At 33.9% G+C, this 20842-nt stretch overlaps 2 protein-coding genes across 3 annotated transcripts; one reads left to right on the top strand and one right to left on the bottom strand.

The window, feature by feature from the left end:
• Positions 1 to 1799: 1799 nt before the first annotated feature.
• On the bottom strand, positions 1800 to 4632 carry LOC122315029 (probable glycosyltransferase At5g20260). Of its 2 annotated transcripts, XM_043130711.1 has the most exons (4): positions 4232 to 4632; positions 3892 to 4046; positions 3074 to 3428; positions 1800 to 2604 (listed from the first exon to the last, which is right to left on the bottom strand). In XM_043130711.1, the coding sequence occupies exons 1-4, from the start codon at positions 4526 to 4528 to the stop codon at positions 1924 to 1926; spliced, it is 1488 nt and encodes a 495-aa protein (XP_042986645.1). In that variant the 5' UTR covers positions 4529 to 4632; the 3' UTR covers positions 1800 to 1923. The 2 variants fall into 2 exon arrangements, with proteins under 2 accessions (XP_042986645.1, XP_042986646.1); XM_043130712.1 differs by lacking the exon at positions 4232 to 4632 and having other exon boundaries at positions 3887 to 4026.
• A 12341-nt stretch (positions 4633 to 16973) lies between these two features.
• LOC122317030 (probable glycosyltransferase At5g20260) lies at positions 16974 to 20552 on the top strand. Its single transcript, XM_043133920.1, has 4 exons — positions 16974 to 17348; positions 17480 to 17631; positions 18791 to 19139; positions 19736 to 20552. Exons 1-4 carry the CDS (start codon positions 17052 to 17054, stop codon positions 20414 to 20416), a joined length of 1479 nt encoding a protein of 492 aa, XP_042989854.1. The 5' UTR covers positions 16974 to 17051; the 3' UTR covers positions 20417 to 20552.
• Positions 20553 to 20842: the final 290 nt, after the last annotated feature.

Here is a 20842-nt window from a genome sequence, read left to right as displayed (position 1 = left end):
TTTCCTAGTGAGTTGAGTATGGTTCATTTTATCCTTAACATAAGGAGTTTGGCAATCATTTCTTTTCCATGTCCAATGACAAAAGGAAGCTCATGAATTTATGGTCTCGATTAAGCGTAACACAAATGTGAAACAATATGCGGCCAAATTCATTGAGCTAGCAAGATTTGCTTAGTGCCTCATTTTGGATGAGGAGATTAAGTAGATAAATACTCGTATGGGTTGTGGAGGGCCGAATAGACCCTTGCAAAGAGTGGGCCGAGCCCACAACCATAGGACCCAGTGGATTAGAAGACAGAAGCCTGCAAAAATGAATTAGGGGTCAATGGTCATCGTACACCAACGCCGAATTCGAATCCGCACATCTTCAATCACTAATTAATGATGTAACAGACAAAATAGTCTCCCGTGTGACACATGCCCATAATACTCGGCCAGGATATTAACTTCTTTCGGGATAATAGCCAATTGAGAATCCTAAAGACTTGCGATCCAATGGGGATCAAAGGAAATCATGCCATCAAGCAAGACCCAATCCACGTGCGGCCAACCCATATATATAGAGGTCAAGGGACATGCCTAAGGTAACTTCTGAATCCCATTCAATCGAAAGACTCTCCAGAATACATACTGACTTGGGCATCTGATGTGTCCATAAACACACAAAACCTCTTCTACCTTCTTATTGCAGGTTACCAGAGGACATTGTCAATGTTACGAAACACATTTGCAACAGGTTGCAACCTACTGCTAGGGACAAGGCATCATGGCTATAAATTAAAGAAGTCACCAAGTTGGTAGACGTTGCAAGGATAGTTGAAAGGGAGATTCGTTGTGTCTTGATACTACTAAGTCTACGGACAACTAATGAAGTGAGACATGCTGCAAGATCTAGACCCAGTGGAAAGGATTACTACTATGAAGAACTCAAGGCAGAAGAAAACAACTCTGCATTTCCAAGGTTGGGAAATGTCAGAGTTCAGCAAACCTCATGTGTCGGAAATGTTGCAGGGGTAGTGCTATGACCTAATCGCTATCTTCATTTGATCGAAGAATAATTACGAACAAACCTTGATATTCAATTCGTACTTATTGGATTAAACTTGGATTCATAATTGGCAAGGGAAGTTGAGAAGTCATGCAAATTAGAGGAATTATTAGACATTGTCATATATCAGAGAGGAATTGGAATATTACACCATAAGCAAGCTTAACTAAAGGGTGTGAATATATAAGGGAGGGAATTGAGTAGTGCATAGAAAATAGCTCTATGAGGTTCATATATAGATCGATCTCGTACTTTATGATTATTAAGATAGATTAGCCACGAAAGGTGTGAATATTGCAGGTAACGTCCAATTTCGAGGATTAGATTCTTATGAGGGAAGATGTAATATTACTGTAAACGTAAAACTTACAACATAAAAATAAAAAATAAAAAAAGAACGAACCTTAGAAAATCAGGCTCATAAAAATTAGGATGCTGCAAGCTATGTAAGTATTAAAAATCCCAACGACCGGACCATAAGATGCAAAGTTCGGATAGTGACCGATCACACAATTGGCTCAAAATTAGCCATGTCAAGCATGAGGACAATATCAAACCACAAACGTTTGAACATTATTGCCTTGTCGTTTGAGCGTTGATCCACGGGTTCAAACACCCTAAACTTTTTATATCGATCTTGTTATCTTCTTTGTTATCTAGATTAATTAAGTATATGCACAATCTGTTTATATATAATTCCAACAAATGTAGCCCAAAACAGATGGAGAAAAAAAAATTATAAGAAAGATCATATCAGTAATCTTTAATGCCTAAATTAAAGCTTGTGTAGCTATGAAATCGTTTAAACAAATAAATTATAAGTTGTCGTTTTGAATCTTAATATATACGTATACCGTATTACATAGAGATTATAATCAATAAACATGCTCTGTTAGCATAATGTTAAGCCTTCTAAGCCATACGGAGTGAAGCACCATATGAATGACATCAAATGGCTTAGAAGGTCGGTTCAGCTCAAAATGCCTTGCAACTTGTGTCACCCTCTTCTGCAATGTCAAGTACTTTCTTTGGGAAATTCCTTTCAGAATGGTCTTGATTTCAGGTATTCTTTTTGGAGGAACAAACACTGAAAACTTGCTCCAATCAAGAACATCACTAAAGGGTAATGTATAGTAATCGGAAATAATCACCGGGACACATTCTTGATACATTGCCTCGACCACTCTAGGGCTGGCCACTTCTGACCCACTTGGGCACAGGCAATACTTGCTTTGTCCCATTAATTTGTGGTAATTTTTCTTTTTAGGAAGGTTCTCATAGACTTGAACTTCATCATCTTTCTCCTTCCAATGCAGGAACAATATATCCCTTATGTCACCATGGGCTGCACCGGCGAAGAAAGCGAGGATTGTGCGTTCGCTCGGGGCCACGCCATAGCGGGTTGGACCGAGGTTGTATAGAGGGTGACCCTTCAAGTTAAATTCCGGTAATGAGACGTCTCTCATGGGTTTGAATCCTTCTGATGTGTTAGCATTGCATAACACTCTTATGAAATTCTTGTACAACTTGTGGTCGTGTCTGTCAATCAATGGCGCCTAAAAATAAATCAAGTGGATATCATAGGTTAGTAAACGAACTATCATTTTCCAGAGGTGCATTAGAGTATTCAGAATAGGGATTCAATTCCCGGACATTCTTCATGAGAAAGAGAGACAAATGTTATCTAGATGCAAGGTTGATAACAGTTACTGAATAGAATTTAATTGGTACTGATATTTAGCATCAATTAAATGAGGTAAGCCCAAGCTATCCAGTTGCAGAATAGCATGGAAAAAGACCCTCTCAAGTTTTGAGTGACTAAACGGAGAGACTTGTGAAGTGGCCCTACACCTTTAACGTAACTATAATTCCTGTATCTATCTCTCCATACTTGGAGCTCTAATGTTGGGATAAGAACTTGAATCGATTTTTATCTGAACCAAACAAAACATGCTAGATCCACAATTGCCAACCAAGAAAATGTATGGTTAGAATTAAGAAATATATAGGCATGCATATACGTACCCAGTCATGGCAAGAGACCATGAAATGGTCCCCTCCACTGCTTCTATTCCAGTAGGGGTATTTATCAGCAACAACATGGACATAATCGGTGAAGATGCGTATCATACGATCAAAAAAGGTGCGGGGATCAAGCACAGCAAAGCAATCTGTAATTTTGGAAATACTTAGAGGTACAAAAAAAGCATGTGCCTCATCAGGATGAGAGGCCAGGAAAGGGCTATCCCCTCTCTCCATCTCGTCCATGAACTGTCCCCCGATGGAGTAGATGTAACTCAATGGCCCTATGTGTGCCATTGGAAGCTCTCCTTCCCTGTAAACCCACACCTTGAATCTCTTCACCATCTCTATGTGACTCCTGCAGTTTAATCCAGAAATGAACAAAATATGCCTTCATCATGGGAATATTCAGTAAATAATCGAATCCTATATATGGCCAAAACTAGCATAGCATTTGTTACACGTGACAATCGCGGAAGAGAGAGAGAGAACAAAACACACATGGCCGGGGCCAGCTTACTAGTTGGAATGTGGACCATTTAAAAGAGATCGGTTTTGTTGTGAAGGAAAGCCACTGCCTTAGATTTTTTTCCCTTTTTTTTTAACATGGAAAATACTCCAAAACTTATGGTTTTTGAGTCCGCCCCAGGCAAGTAGATAGATGGAGTGCAGACAAGATAAATGGGATGGAATGTATATAGATGAAAATGGTATGGAATGCCGAAAGGCAGAAAGACAAACACATGAATACAACATCTAGAAAAGATGTAAAAAATATGAGTAGGCAACTATTTACTATATCTCAGAAGTCAGAACCTAACTGATGAAAGGCATAGGCGTTTCTGTAAACGGGTCCTGTGGGAACGTAAATTTCCTCCTTATCAGATGTATAATTCAGCGTGCGAATCGCTTTACGAATAGCTGCTCTTGCTCTACCCAAATCTTGCTCAATCCTCTCCGTAGTACTGAACTTCTCCTGCAGTGTACCCCAGAAACAAAACGAAAGCAAATAAAACGAAAGCAAGAAGAAAAAAAGAAAGCTAACAAAAATAATAAAATCCATAACCACCAACAGGAGAAATTAAAAGAGAAAAAAAAAAAAAAAAAAGAACCATGAGAAAAGAAGCTGTTTTTCTACCAAATTCTTCAAGTATTGCTCACCGTGATCTGTCTGGCAATGCTGTTAGTTGGTTTAGAGGTGAAAGAAGTTGAGGGTGGTGCATCCATGGAAGTCTCTGGCATGAGCGGAGCAGTTGCAAATGAGAGTGACACTGGTGCGTTTCTGGGGTTGCTTTGTATGGGGGACTTGGGAGTTGAAGGAGGGGTACTGGAAGAAGACAGATGGTGGGGAAGAGTGTTTTGGCGCACGGGAGAGATGAAAATGAGAATGAGGAGGAGGAGGAGAAGGAGACGGGTGGGAATTAGAGTGAATGGAGAGCGAAAACTGAAGGTTGCCATGGCCTCTGATATTGCCTGCGTCGTGTACTGGAGGAGCTCAGTACTGTTAGTAAAATTAATGACGAGATTGGGAGGCAACTAGCTATCCACTTGAAGGAAACTATCCACTTAGAGTAGTATAGGAGTGGTACGCCAATATATATATATATATATGAAAAATGAATTGAATAAACTTCAAATACTCAAATCTCATACAAATTTTTATTAAAAAAGTATGTTGCTTAGGATAAAAATGAGTAGGCTCATTGTTATAAAAGTAATTACTTTTAAAATATAAGATAAATAATAGTCTAGATCTCAACTTTTGATAACGTGCTGCACAATTAAAATTGATTTTTACATAATCAAATTAAATTACATAATATATTATATATGGAGTATACTTAAGTATCGTTTGGACAGTGAGTTGAGATAAAAGTTGTAATACTCTATTTTTACGTATATTTTTATTGAATGTTTATTTTATTTATTATAGTTTATAGTTCTTTTGTTTTAAATTTAATGTGTTATTTGTTTGGGTTTATATTATGATTTTAAGTTGTGTAAATTATTTTAATATGTTTTCTTATTATTAGTTATTATTTCGCATTTAAATTTCTCTTTAGCTTAAAATATTCTATTATTGGGTTTTAAATATTTTATTTTATTAATATTAAGTTCTAGTATTTTTACTCTACTTTTATTTATTTTTATTGTACCTTTTTATTTTTTGGTTATTTGTATTTTGGACTGGGCTCTTTTATTTCTCATTTCCTTTCATTTTTGGACCCAAACCCACCCAACTTCGGGCCCAGCCCGTAGCCCCTTGAAATCCAACCCCTTTCCTTAGTAAAACAGCGCATTTTGGATGCCCTTTAGAGCATTGGCATTGGCTTCATCAAAAGCCAAGCCAAATGCATAAAATGATGAATCTGTGTAAATTAGAGCTGCATTGGTCTCGGCAAACAAAACAATGGGAAGTTTTGAGCTACTGGGATTCTTTGGTTTCCTTCAAATTTGAAGGGCTACTATACACTCATCAACCCATTATTTTACTACATTTTAATTCCCAACCTCTGTCCTTTTATTTTCCCTCTCTCATTTTTCCTCCCCACGTTTTCTCTCCCCCTTTCTTTCTTTTTCATTTTTCACAATCCACCGTAACAACACTCTCGGATTTTTCACGTAGAACCGATTTCATCAGAGAACACTAGTGTGTGGACCTCGAATTTTCAAGCGAGCTTCTTCTCCAAAGGCAACCCGTATGTTTTCTCTCCCCCTTTCTCTCTTTCTATCGTTTTCAAGCTCTGTACTTATTCTTCATTCCTTCGATTCTTCACGCAGAATCAATCTTGGCTTTTGTCTACATTGGCTCAAATCAGATTCGCGCGTTGACAAAGATTTTAGGTTCGTTGGTTTTTTTTTCTTCTTGCAACGCTAGTTTCATTTCAGTGAAGGATTTATGGTCAACCCCAATTGGGGCTTTTGCTCTCAGTTTTTGGCTGGAAAAAATTTATGGAACTCTTTGTGTAGTTTACTGACTTTGGTTTAATTTATTTTGTGATTTTTTTGCTGATTTTCTAAGATGCACTCAGTCTTACTTTTGGCTCAAGCAACCACACTGATTTTGGTATTGTAGTTTTTGGATCCGTAATGTATTGTTGCCCTATTTGTAGATTTGTGTGGCTATGTGTGAGATAATTTGTATGCTGACTTTTATATGGACTCATTTCTTTGGTTGGTATATTGCTATTTTGCATCATTTGTGTTCCAAGCAATCCTAGTGTTCGTGGTTGTGGTTGGAATTCCTGTGAACATTATGTGTTTCATCTTAATTCTGTGAACATAGGTTTTCAGTTTTCATAGTCTGTGACTTTGTGTTCATGAAGTCAGAGATGAAAACTGAGCCCCTACATGATAGAAACACAACATATTTCATTTCCTTTTTTCCCTTGCAAATACATCATGGATAGTGCCTTATCTAGGCACGTTTAACACGACCCTTCTTGGAAGGTGTTTGTGCCTTTGTTCTGTTTGGCTTTCAATTGCAGTCATCTATTTTTGTGTTATGTTTTTTATATTATTTTTGTATCTTCGTTCTATTTTTTTTTTTCAATTGCAGTCATCTATTTATCTTGAGTTGATAGGCCTTAAATACCTTCCATCCTCCTCCAACTTTTTCTACACATTTAGCCACCTTTAGCCTGTGAATCACTTTCATCCTTGGGTTTGCTAGAGCTAACTAGAAGAGAACAAGTAAATGTTTAATTTAAAAACTCATAAATCAATATATTGTAGTTAACATGAGAAAGGCTTGAAGTGCAGGTCGATTCCTTACTTCTTTGCCTTGAGAAACCAACTTCTTGTGCAGTTCCTCTAGTGCTATATATTGGCGAAGTGTCAATCTTCATCATGTCTATCATAAGTGTCAATGTTCATCATGTTCCTGATGCCCTTAAAGAAAATTATATTTGCAAGCTGGTATATGGGGCATACTCTGCACTATTCAGACATTGCAAGTTTTGAATTGCAAGATAAATTAATTTTTAAATTTCTGTTTTTCTATTTTTTAAAATTTTTTTAATATGAATATGAGACTGTAAAAAATGGCCAATCTGAAGTAAAAAATGGTCTAAAAGTCCAACAACAAAAGCATGCATGAGAGAACAAAACATGCAAATGAAAAATGGTTTAAAAATTGTGTTCAGACCATGTTTCAGTACTATATATATATAGTGAAATAGAAATGCAATAAACCATTTTTAGTTGTGCAGGACTGTCTCAATTGTGAAGTAGAAATGCAATAAACCATGGTGAAGTATATATGTTTCAGCACTAATTATCTGTCCTCCTCGAATTTGGGTTTGACTGTAACATGTTTAACTATATGCACCCATACTTGAGGAGATCTAGCAAGTGCCTACTAGTTTATTTGTAGCTCATTTTTGGCATATTGAAATAATAACTAGCTTGCTTAATCTAGGAAAATCCTGTTATTGAATAAGCTTGTTGACCAAACATTTAGCTCCCCAACATTCTGTGTTTAAAGGCATCACTAATGTGTTGTTTACTAGTTATGCCTCCATCCAATCTAATCTAATATGTATTTAGAGACATCTAATCTAATCATACTAATACATTACAATTGCATATTCATATTTACAGTCTGCATATACAACTAGAAAAAATTAAATTGTTTTTTAATTTTTATACTATTTTTCTTTCTATAGTATTGGTGTCCATATATTAGCTATGTTGATAGGCCTTAAATAGAATTTGTCAACTACTTTTTTATACTGTTTTTCTGTCTTTGATCTTTTTTTTTTCCCAATTCCAGTCATCTATTTATACTGTTTTTCTGTGGTTTTAATACTGTTTTTTTTTTTTTTTTGTCTTTGTTCTATTTCTTTTCCCAATTGCAGTCATCTATTTATACTATTTTTTTATACTGTTTTTTTGTCTTTGTTCTGTCTTGTGTTCTATTTTTTTCTTCAATTGAAGTCATTTGTGGTAGTTGTTAAAAGTTAAATTGTATTGCCTTGTTTATTGTGCTGCCTTGTATGTGCTACTTTGTCTGACAACTTAATAATTACAATTCTTAAAGGATGGACAATCTGTTAGAGGATGACCCTTTCTTCACCACTCTCTTACAAAGCAGAGGAGAAAGTCCTATTACCACTCTAACATTCATACAACATTCTAATATTGTGGTTAGCCCAACTCCCCTTCACGGTGAAAAGAGGACTCCAGCAAAAAAAGTTCAAAGAGGAGTTTCTTTCACTGTTGAGAAGGATAATGTATTTATCTTTGGTTGACTCAACATTAGTATTGATGTAATTCGGGAAACTGATCAGAAATCTACTCAAATGTGGGAAAGGATTTCTGATTTTTATCACGAATATAAAAAATCACATACTGTGAACCGTTCGGTAGGGTCATTGATCAATCGTTGGTCCATGATTTAGAAATGCACAAATAAGTTTTGTGCATATCTAGCGCAAGTAGAATCATTGCACTCGAGTGGTGCGACCGAACAAGATAAGGTATGTACTATTTTCCTTTAATAATGTGGGCTATTTATATAAGATTTATTCTTTGACAATATTCCTTAAACTTTTTTCATATTGAAAAGGCAAAAATATTGTATGAAGATATGGAATGAGGGAACTTCACATTGGAGCATTCTTGGAATCTTTTGAAACATCAACCCAAATGGCATCAACACGTGAATACGTTGAATACGAGAAGAAAGCCACACGATAAACGTCCTTCCAATGAGCAGTCAAGTGAAGTTTTGGGCGATATTGTGGAGGAGAATGTTGAAAGGCCTATTGGAAAAAAAGTTGAAAATGAAAACTTGAGGAAGCGGGAGGCCCAAGAATCATTTGATACTGAGTTCAATATGGCATTAGGAGCAATGACCGAGGATAGACACTTGTTCATGGCAGAGAGAAGAGAATGGTAAACGAAGGCAGATCGCGATAGAGGTGCACAACTAGAGCTTGATAAAAGAAAATTCGAGGCTGAGATGATGAACAAGGATCTTTCTGGTATGAAAGCCATGCAGCAAGCCTACTTCCATAAAGTTCAGAAGAAAATTTTTGAAGAGTCTATGAGTGATTCAGATGGTACATCCGAATGAATTGTGCATTTCCAACTTCTAGTGGCTGCTTAGCCACAAGACTTCCTAAGGAAGCATGTGGCTAGGTAGCCACTATGAATGGAATTTTTTTTTTTTTATTATTGAATGGAAATCTTTGGAAGTATTTGTGGTTGGAAAATTTGAATGGTATTTACTTTTTGGCAATGTTTGTGGTTAGAAAATTTGTGAAGTAGCCAACTTTTTGGAAGTGTTTATGGATAGAAGAGTCTTGAAGTAGCTTGTATTTGTTGGAAGTGTTTGTGGTTAGAAAATTTGTGAAGTAGCCAGAATTTTGTAAGTGTTTTTGGGGTTGAAAATTTGTGAAGTAGCTTGTATTTTGGAAGTGTTTGTGGGCTATTTATTAAACTTGTATATTGGATCTATTTGTGGAAAGGAAAATCTAAATGGAAGTTGTTTATTGTGTTATTTATTAAGGCCGAGTTAGTGTCTTTGTTCTGTGGCTGGATTTATGACTTGAGGCTTAATAGGATTTGTTATTCATTTATTAACTCCAGATGTTGGATTTATACAAGCTAAATTTATGGATTTAATTTGGTTGTTTCTCCATTTTAGCTTTCAAGAACTTGCATTTGTGTAGTTTATTTGTGTAGCTTCCAGGAACTTGCATTTGTCTAACTTCCAGGAACTTGGTTGTCATACAGGGCCTTGTTTATTTGTGTAGTTTATACGTACCAGATGGAGTATTTTGAGATCAAGGAACTAGAGCAACGAGCACAATATAAATAAATATATATCCATATAAGTTAATAAAAGGCAAAAATATATACAAGCATATATATATATATATAATTGAGTGTGTGTGTGCGTGTGGACGTAGTTAGTTTAAATTATTAATGTACATATAGTTAGTTTAATTGCAAAATATGAAAAAAAATAATATTTTATTATTATTTTGATGAATCCAATGGCTAATCCAATGTGGAATTGGGATTATGGATAGGAAGATTTTATATTTATGAAAAACTTGTACTTTTCATCAAATTTTGAAAATGGCTGATGAAACCAATGTGGATGCTCTTAGGGGCTTCTTCTTCTTTCTTTCCAGTGTCGTCCACTTCCTCTCTTCGTCTTCATTTTCATCCTTCTTCCCCTGCAACTGGCTGGTTCTTCTCCTCTCCATGTGCTGCGTTTCTTCCATTGTTTTCCTTCAGTTGGTTAGCTGCATTTATTCACTTGCATTTTCTTCCATTTTTGCTGTAAAACTGAAACCCCTCTCTCTCATTTCTTTGCATTTTATTTCACCATTGTTGCAGTTCTGGCCGAGCTTCCTAGTGCACCTCTTTCCTCTTCTTTGTTCCTTATTTATTTCCTTTTTATTGTGGTGTAAAACCCCTTCTTTCTCCTTTAATTTCCCACGAATTTATATATGTTTTTGGCTTCATTTTCTTGCTTGGTTTCCCATCTCTTTGCCTCTATTATTTTTGTGTTCTTGGTAGTGGGAAATCTCATGCAATTTTTGGTGGTGTGGGCTCAACTTTTGCTCTGTTTCTTAACTCAAAACCATGCCCCTATTTGGCCTCCAAGCTGTGGGTTGAGTTGGGTTTTCCTTTGGGTTTTCTTGATTATTTTTCCTCTATTGTGAGTCTCTATTTCCAGCCATTATCATCCTATTTTATTTAAGTAAAAATTAGCCCCTTCAAATCTGAAAATACCACCTTTAAATCTCTTTGTTTTCGAAACCCATTTTAGTCCCAAAAATTGTATTTTTGGTAGTTTATTTTCAAGCTAGTTTTTGGGAGTTAAAGTTGGTGTTTGATCTTCCAAAAATTTACCTTTATAGTACTGTAAGTATTTTCCAAACTTTCTTTAAGATTTAAATATATTTTTGCTTTAACAATACATTTTGTTTTGGTTAGTCATGCCAGACTGAGTCCGAGGAGTCGGAAATCAGATGGATTTGAAGATGGAGTTATTTATATTTGGATGATGTTGGGTTTATTGGATAATTTGTCTTATCATTTGCATTGCATGGTGCATGCATGTACATGTGTTGAAAAATGAAAACTGGGTTTTCGTGTAAACGTAAATTTTTTGGATGCATGTGTATCACGACCCCAAGCCGAGATAGAGCATTATTTCGGTGGAGCTCCTATGGTCACTCGGGAGTGAACAATACTGAGTAACATCCACTGGGTTGTCGTTGGGCAACAATATGCTCAGACGATACAGTAACGCTATCGTGCCGACTCCGTGGTCCCTCGGCTGACGAGGGTTAAAAGATGCCTGGTCATGGTACGTGCTGAGTGTGGAGCTGAGTATTGCTCGTTCAAATGTCACATGTGTGGTCGTTACTTACGGTGTGACATGAGAGCCAAGATGTGCAGATGGTCCATAGAGAAGATCATGATGCACACGGATAAAATTGAAAATCGGTTTTGATATTAGTTAATGGGCAATTTTCTAGAAAAATGACTAGATTTTGGTTAAAGGATATTTATGAGTCATTTTTTAGGAAAATAGTGAGATTTTATTAATGGATTTTCGTGGACCATTTTCTGAGAAAATTGTGGATTCTTATTTTAAGCTATTATCTGGGATAATTGCAAGAAAATGTTTAAAAGAAATATTGTGGGCCAAAAATGGGATTTTTGGCATACGTTGGAAAATTATTATTTTTGAAAAATATTTTATGCATATTGTTATGGTTTTAATGTATTTTCATCTTGTAGGTTGCTTGGATTATTACTTACTTGCAGTACCATCTTTGATATCATAGATTTTGATGCAGATAAAGAGGAGGCTGAGTCTGAGAAGGCAGCTCCGCCAAAGGAGTAATTAGAGTCTCTACTTATAATTGTTGGAAATTATTTTCTACTTTCAAATTATGAGACTTGTATTATTTTGATGCGCTTGTTTTAAACGAGTTTGTATTTAAACTAAATTCTGGTACTTAGTTGAAAAACTTTTATTACTCGTTGCGTTATTTTTGTATATACGTGTTACATGTACACACACTTGGCGATGAGATGCGTGACTCGTGTTATCATCATCCTGATGCCTCAGTTTTTACGTGTCCGTAAGTGGGAGTAGGGGGCATTACAAGAGTTAACTTAAATAAAATATTATTAGAATATTATTTTTTAATATTATTATTATTTTAACATTTGAAAAAGTTGAATTGTTTATTATATTTTGTGCAAAAATTTAAAAAAATTATAATAATGAGATGACATAAGATGAGATAAAATAATTCTAGTATCCAAATCGGGCCTTAATAAAATCGGATGCACGGTATCAATAAGCAATTTGAACGGTTAGAATTTGAAACTCGAGAGAAAAGAAAGTGATAAAGGGTATGAGAGAAAAATGAGACAACAAGTGAGGTAAAAATGTTTTACTCTTTCATTCCATTCGTTTGCTACTATACACACTACACTATCCCTTTATATATTCTATGTACAATTTAAATGAATACAATGATCAAAAGAAAGAAAAAGACAATTAATCATATGTCTCTTGCAAACAATCTGCTTTACAAAATGTACATAAGTAGCAAAGCAGTAGCACGATCATCTTAGTACTTGAAGTAGGCTGCAAGTTACTCATGCTTCAATGTGGTGACTACTGTTCCAGCTATTGCAGTGTAATGGCTGCACATTCCTCTACTACAGTGTCGACAGAATGGTCTCTTGTAGTAGTAGCAGAGTTGCACTCTTTCTTTATGAGCTTTGTTGTCGTTGGTCTTGTAGCAATGGGCCTTAGGACATTTAAATTTTGTAACTCCCCCGTAAAATGGGCATAGATGTTCAAGATGCCCATCTTGGACAACAGTAATTAGAAATACTTGCAGTACTTAGTGTCTTAATTAAAATGTCTGCAAGTTGAAACCTTGAAGCAACATGTAAAAGAGTGCTAACCTTGGCCAACACTTTTTCTCTAACAAAGTGGCAATCTAACTCGATGTGTTTGGTTCTTTCATGAAAAACTGAGTTCTTGGTTATGTGCAAAGCAGATTGGTTATCACAGTAAAGGATGGCAGGCTTAGTGTGCATAATATTAAAATATTTTAGCAAGGAAATTAATTGTACTAGTTCATAGTTGTGTGAACTAGAGCTCGATATTCTTCCTTTGCAAAGGAGCATAAGATAATTGCTTGTTTCTTTGATTTCCAACTAACTAAGGAATCACCAATGACGATACAAAAAACTGTTATGGACCTCCTTGTATCTAGGCAGGCTGCACAATCTGAGTCACTACAAGCCTTAGTGTGTAGATTATATTGGCAGGAGAAGAGTATACCTTGTCCTATTGACCCTTTCACATATCTCAAAATTTGATGGGCAACTTGCATGTGAACCTCACTTGGTTTGTCCTTGAACTGATAAAGTATGCTTACTTCATAGGTGATGTTAGGTTTGGTTATAGTGAGGTAAATCAGTCTTCCTGCAAGTCTTCTGTAGCTTATGGGATCACTTAATGAATCTAAAGGTGAGTGTGAGAGTTTGTGATTTGTTTCAATGGGTGCATTTGTGGGTTTGCACCCAAGGAGTCCTGCATCTTCAAATATCTCTAGGCTGTATTTTCTTTGGCACAAGCGAATCCCAGCAATTCCTAAGCTCAAGAAATATTTGAGGATGCCAAGGTCTTTAATTCTGAATTGAGAGTGTAAGTGGGCCTTTACCTTGTCAATTGCCTTGATGTTGGAACTGCCTATGACTATGTCATCCATATAGACAAATAAGGCTATGAAACCATCCTCATTGTTTCGACTGAAAAGAGAGTAATATGATTTTGAGGGTTGAAAGCCAATGGAGAGAAGTGATTAAGAAAATCTTAAATGTCATTGCCTAGAAGTTTGTTTGAGTCTATTGAGCGATTTGTTTTAATTGAAACAGCTAAGGTGAATGAACAATGCCAAGAGAGGTAGTTACGCCTTGTGAAGTAAGGTATGACCACCACAATGTTAAAGCATTATCACTTTATAACTTTATAACTTTAACTTATAACTCTATAACTTATAACTTAGGTAATAATTTTTACTATTAAAAAGTTACTTACTGCTTGATAATCATATGTTTAAAACACTTTCAAATATGTTACGTTTCAAAATAAATTAAAAAATTACTTTATGAGGTAGAAATGACGATTATTTGAATTTTTAAAAATTATGATAATATTTTTGAAAGTTTAAAAGTTGTAATTATCTTAAACTTATATAGATATTTTTATCTATTAACAGTCTTTTTAAAATTCAAATTACATTACGTATTATCCATAAAAGAACGTTTGAGATTAAAATGATATTTTTTTTTTCAAACATATTTTTTAGTTTATTTAAGATTAAAAATATTTTAATAAGTAACACTCAAACGAATTAATTTTTTTTATTAAAATATTTTTAAAATTATTTAAATACTTTTTTAAACTTTTACTGCAACTCGAAACAGGCCTTACTGGTTTAAATATTCCATGGCTCGGCAATCCGGTTCAGTTAATAGATATAGCTAAAAATGGAGAAAAAAATCTCACTTGTAGATGTGCTAGCTAGCTGACACGGGCCACTTCAATTGCAGCCGAATTAACAAGCAGTATGCAGTTGACTAAAAAGCTGAAAATTCGGTATTTCCTTGGTTCTGTTTTGACTCCGATAAAATAAAATTGAAGTCAGGTGTTTTTTTTTTAATATTTTAGTCGGAGTTGGAGGCATTGCTGGAACGATTCTGACTTTGCCCTTCCAATTTGACTTTGACTTTGAATTTAATTCTAAAATTATACATATATTATAAAAATATTTATTTATTTATATATTTATCATTTATACAAATATATTTATATAGTTATATAACTAGAATTTATATAGTTAAATTTAATAATATAATAATAAAAGTTAATTATTATAAAATAATATACTTATACTATAATATAAATAAACTAATAATAGTTTAGTATACGTAAACATTATAGTATTACCATCATATATAATCAAGTATAGAAATAAGTTAGATACTAATATTGAAATAAGCATAATATAATAAGTTAATAACAAAAAATACTAATTTACTAAAGTGTAATAACATGTAATTAAATACTAGAATTAAGTTAGACATTAGTATAATAACATGTAATACTAATGTATAACAACATAAAATTAAACAATATAATATAAGTCTTGTATATAAATAAATTAAACACTAGTTTAGAAATAATTAATAAGTTTAGTATATATAATAAGTTAATAATACATAATACTAATTTACTAAAATACAATAATATGTAATTAAACGCTAGAAATAAGTATAGTATAGAAATAAGTTATAAAAATAAGTTAGATACTAATATAATATAATAACATATAATACTATAGTATGATAAAATGTAATTAGACACTATAGTATAAATCTAGTATAGAAGTAAATTAGCAATAAATAATTCAATTTTAGTTTTTAATTTTCAGAAAAAACTAAAATTTGAAAGCCTATGAAAAATTCTTTTTTAAAAACAGGTTTGCTACATACAGTCGCCACATGCAGTCGACGTGCAGTCGGCTGTACGGAATGAATAAAAAAAATTATAAAATTTTTTTTTATATTCAAGGGGACCTACATGAATTATAAAAAGTTATAAAAATAATTTTTTTTTCATATAGGTCCAGTATTAATTTTTTTTTTACAGCCGACTGCACGCCGACTGCATCTCCCAACTGCATCTCCCAACTGTAAAAAGTATTTCTTTTTTAAAAATAGGCAGCCTATGAAACTAAAACAAATTTAAAAAAAAGTCCAAATTCAACTCCACTCCTACAAGTTGGAGTCGGAGTCGGAGTCGGAGTCGGTTTTAGGAGAATTCGACTCAGACTATGTCGGTGCTCACCCCTTATTACTCACTAATTTTCAAGTAATGGGGTATGATTCTTACAAGAGAAAATATATTTACAATCGTAAATTATCTAATTAGCTTAAATCAAGTAGCAATATTTTCTATCAAGGCGAGTAACTGCCATATATGGTTATTTCTCTTGTAAGATTTTTTCCATGTAATAAGAGCCTTACGTAATAAGTATGGTAAAAAATAATAATAACAAAAATTACTCTCGTCTTGGTTATTTTGAAGTAGTCATTTTCTTAGGTCTGATTTGATTATACAGATAAGATAAGATAAAAATTAAAAATTAAATAAAATGTTATTAGAGTATAATTTTTTAATATAATTTTTATTTTAAAATTAAAAAAATTAAATTATTTATTATATTTTTTATAAAATTTTAAGAAAATTACGATGATTAGATATAATAATCATCTCACCAAACCAGACCTTACTTTTCTCCTGAATCTATTAAAAAATGGATTATTCTAATACCACTTCGGCCATACACAATATCTGTCACTTGACTCACATCACTCGTGGTACTATGATAATATGGTTTGAAAAAATATAGTTATAAGTATAATTGTGTATTAATTTATACATTAATTTAATGTGATTAGTCAAAAAATAAATTTTATTAAAAAAAGTATTAATTTAAATTTTAAGTATGAATAAATCAATATTGGTATATAAATTAGTACACGATTTTACTTGTATGTAACAAAACTCTTTTCGAAACGTGGTTTTAACTTTGAGATTTGTATAAATTAAACAATTATTTTTTAATAAGTTTGTGAATTTTTCTTTTTATAGATAAGTTTGTGAATTTTTCTTTTTAATATTTAAAGTAAAAAAATAATTAAAAATACAAAATAAAAAATGCATTTTACACTTTTCATAGGAATCTGGTCACTTTCGATGGCCCTAAAAATATACTTAGAGTAAGAATATGAACAAAAAATAAAATAAAATAAAATAAATAAAAAGGAAAAATAAAGAAAAAAAAAATACGAGAGCAGTGAAAGGCCAAATTGCTATGCTTGGCCATCCCAAAAGGCTTTAGCAGCAGTCCCAGCCATGGCTGGCTTGTCGGTCCCATCGCCATTTCTGCTAACTCTAGCCCTTCTCCTCCTTCTCTTCCTTCTCATCTACATCTCTCCCTTAAACCAAAACCACCTCACTCTCCATTTTTCTCCATCTAGTACTACTGCTCTAAGTCCGACACTTACCTACCCACAAACCAGCCACAAAACCCAGGCACAAGTTTCACCCGCATCTTCTCCTGCGGAGGCAGAGTCTTTCCTAGATTCACCACCTTTCTCAATTTCCACCGATAATCCCAGTAGCCATATTCCTCTCAGCCGTAACATCAAGGTGTATATTTTCTTTCGTTTGAAACATTAGTTACTGATCTGTTTGGTTAATTAATCGATGATTTTTCTATTGTTTTTATTTATTGTTTCCTAATTCCTTTGGGGTACGGTACACTGTGTGTGCATGTTTAGAAAAGGAGTAAGACGGAGAAGATCGAAGAAGATTTGGCCAGAGCTCGAGCGGCTATCCGCAACGCAATTCGTTTACAGAACTATACTTCTGATAGGGAGGAAACATACATCCCCAGCGGATGCGTTTACAGGAATGCATACGCCTTTCATCAGTTATGTTTCGAGTAAATTCTTTCTGTTAATTTTTCGTAAAAGTGCCGCTGAAAATGTTTTGCATTTCTGGGTTGGTTTTAGAATATTTCTTATATAGCAAATTAAGTGTTTTCTACATCAGCTGAAATAATAAGTTTTTCAATTCCATCTTCGGCAAAGCTACCGACATGTTTTTCTGAGCGGTCTGCATTCCAGTGAGCGAAAACGTTTTCCAATCCGTTTCTTTGTTTTTGCTTTTGTCTTTAATTCGGGTCTCCTCCTTTCGGCCATATCTGCACCGCGTGGTTTTCTCACCGAAATTACGCCCATTTCATCTTTCGTCGTGATTTTGCAGTACCGAAAATTTCCTTTCCTTGTTATGGAAGAAATCGGGCTCTATTTACCAAATATGTATCAGTGGAATTAAAGTCATGTAATCAAGTCTTTCCCACATAGGACAAGGAAATACCATTCCGTTGAACTCAATTTAGAGAATCCTAGGACATTTATTATTTTTTTGTGGATTTTTTAGTAATCATAGGACTTATAAATGTTATAAATCTGTAAAAAAAATCCACTTTATGGGTATTTTGCAATTATGTATAAAATAGCCAATGAAAACTAAAAAAATCATCTTTATTAAAATGTATTTAGCTTGGTGTACTAATACAGAATGGCTTACTACTATTCATCAATGGGAGGTATTTTGAATAAATAAGGTTTTAAAATAATTATGAATTATGCAAATTTCTCATATTTCTTGTTTTTTAAATTAAAATTTATTATTAAAAAATTATTATTTTTATATAAATCACATATTTTTTTCATTTTTTTTTAAAAAAATATATATAATACTTACATTTTCTATAATTATAAACATTATTTCGTTTTCAAAAATTTCCTTTGAATAAATTTCTCTCTTCCTCTCACTCCCTTTCTTTATTATTTTGTTCTCTTTCTATTTTCATCCGTCTTCCTATATCATCCAGCTGTCCATCTCTTTCTGCATATGCTGATAAACTAGTTGGAATCCTCTCACGCAATCCCAAGACAATTATTTTGATTTGTCTTTAAGTAATCGATCAACTCTTTATTTGTCATAGTCTGAGTCTATTGCACGGAGACGTTGGGATTTAATAAAAAATTATAAATTTTCTATTTTATTTTGGGAGTCGGCAGGAGCCATATAGAGATGGTGAAGAGATTTAAGCTATGGGTGTACAGGGAAGGAGAGAAACCGATGGTCCATTGTGGGCCCATGAGTTACATCTACTCTATAGAAGGCCAATTCATCGACGAGATGGAGAGAGGAGATAGCCCTTTCCTGGCCCAACGTCCTGATGAAGCACATGCATTTTTTCTACCTATAAGTATTACCAAAATTGTTGATGTCTTTTACAGGCTTGACCCTTGGCATTTTCCTATGCTTCCAATCTTCACTGATTATGTTAATGTTGTTGCAAGCAAATATCCCTACTGGAATAGAAGCAGTGGAGCAGACCATTTTATGATCTCTTGTCATGATTGGGTATTTGCTATATTGACCTTTCATTTGCAATAAATGATTTTTCAAGATGCCAGTCACGTATTTCTTTATATTAATACTAACAATTTTTGTAGGTTAAAGTTGCTTACTTTTGGTCTTGTTTAGAAAATAAGATGAGATGAAAAATCTATAAATAATAATGAAATAGTTTATAAGCAAAATAGTTTGAGTTAAAAGATACTTTATTTGATTTTAAAAAATGATAAAGAAAATGTTGAATAAAAAAATATTTTAAAATTAAATTATTATTAGAATATAATTTTTTAATATTAATTTTGCTTTAAAATTTTAAAAAGTTGAATGGTTTTTTTAAAAAATTGTAATGATTAAGTAATTATTAGAAAATTATATTCTTCATAGAGGAGGTTAAAAAATTGAAGATTCAATCCATATCTCTCTACCCTCTGGATTATTTATCACCAGCTTTGTTCCTTCTCTGGGTTTAGGAGTTCATGTGCATAAGAATCAGGGTTGATGACAGTGAGGCTCACTTTGGCTCACGTGTTTAGAATGATAATAATCACCTGACTAATTTCTAGCTAGTCAATGAACTTTTTTTTTTTTCTTTGATCTTTCAGGCACCAGAGGTCATAAAGGAGGACCGTGAGTACTTTAAGAACTTCATAAGGGTGCTATGCAATGCCAATACGTCTGAAGGATTCATACCGACAAGAGATGTCTCACTGCCGGAATATAATCTGAAAGGTCACCCTTTGTACACCCTCGGCCCACCCCGTCTCGGCCAGTCCCCTCGGCACCGCAATATCCTTGCCTTCTTTGCAGGTGCAGCGCATGGAGACATAAGAAGCCTTTTATTTGAGCATTGGAAGCAAAAAGATAACGAGATCCAAGTATATGAAAATCTTCCCAAGAAGAAAAACTACCACAAATTGTTGGGGGAATCCAAGTTTTGCTTGTGCCCAAGTGGGTCAGAAGTGGCAAGTCCTAGAGTGGTCGAGGCCATGTACCAAGAGTGCGTCCCAGTGATCATTTCTGATTATTACACCTTACCCTTTAGTGATGTTCTTGATTGGAGCAAGTTTGCAGTATTCATTCCTCCAAGAAGAATACCTGAGCTCAAGACGATTCTGAAAGGAATTTCAGAAAGAAGGTACCTGACCTTGCAGAAGAGGGTGAAACAAGTTGCAAGGCATTTCGAGTTGAATAGACCAGCCAAGCCATTTGATGTAATTCATATGGTGCTTCATTCAGTGTGGCTTAGAAGGATGAACATTCGGCTACCACAAAATGACTACTGACCAACAGTATGTATGTACCAACTGTAGCCAAGAAAAAAGAAACAAAGAAAAGGTACAAGTTTCAATAATTGATACCCTTATATAGGTAGTGACTGAGTTATTGTTGTATTAATTTACTTCCTCTATTCCTTTTTCATATTTGGGTCTATGAAATATTAATTCATCCAAAGAAAATATACAAAAAAGTAATATAATCTTGGTATTGACATGAATTTTGTCTTAAACAGAATTAATAAATGTAAGCAATGTGTCATTCGAAATGTTCTGAAAGATTCATAGTTTTGTATTTTATTGCATATGGGTTTGTGAAATCATGAAACCATCACATAGACCACCACTTAATGTAACCAAATACTGAGCACCACCCTTATTCTACTGTAGAGCGCAGTTGTTCTGTATGCTTGTACGTACTAGCTTGAGTTTACA

Source organism: Carya illinoinensis, chromosome 7 (genome assembly GCF_018687715.1).
Source record: "Carya illinoinensis cultivar Pawnee chromosome 7, C.illinoinensisPawnee_v1, whole genome shotgun sequence".
NCBI lineage: Eukaryota > Viridiplantae > Streptophyta > Magnoliopsida > Fagales > Juglandaceae > Carya > Carya illinoinensis.
Note: the sequence above shows the minus strand (reverse complement) of the source record. Positions and strands in the feature narration are given on the sequence as shown.

Coding starts and splice junctions, on each gene's coding strand:
- LOC122315029 (XM_043130711.1), bottom strand. CDS start 4,528: ATGGCAACCTTCAGTTTTCGCTCTCCATTCACTCTAATTCCCACCCGT. Junction 3,429..3,891: donor AACGCCTATGCCTTTCATCA/GTTAGGTTCTGA, acceptor ATTAAACTGCAG/GAGTCACATAGAGATGGTGA. Junction 2,605..3,073: donor TGGTCTCTTGCCATGACTGG/GTACGTATATGC, acceptor ATTTATTTTTAG/GCGCCATTGATTGACAGACA.
- LOC122317030 (XM_043133920.1), top strand. CDS start 17,052: ATGGCTGGCTTGTCGGTCCCATCGCCATTTCTGCTAACTCTAGCCCTT. Junction 17,349..17,479: donor CTCTCAGCCGTAACATCAAG/GTGTATATTTTC, acceptor GTGCATGTTTAG/AAAAGGAGTAAGACGGAGAA. Junction 17,632..18,790: donor AATGCATACGCCTTTCATCA/GTTATGTTTCGA, acceptor GGGAGTCGGCAG/GAGCCATATAGAGATGGTGA.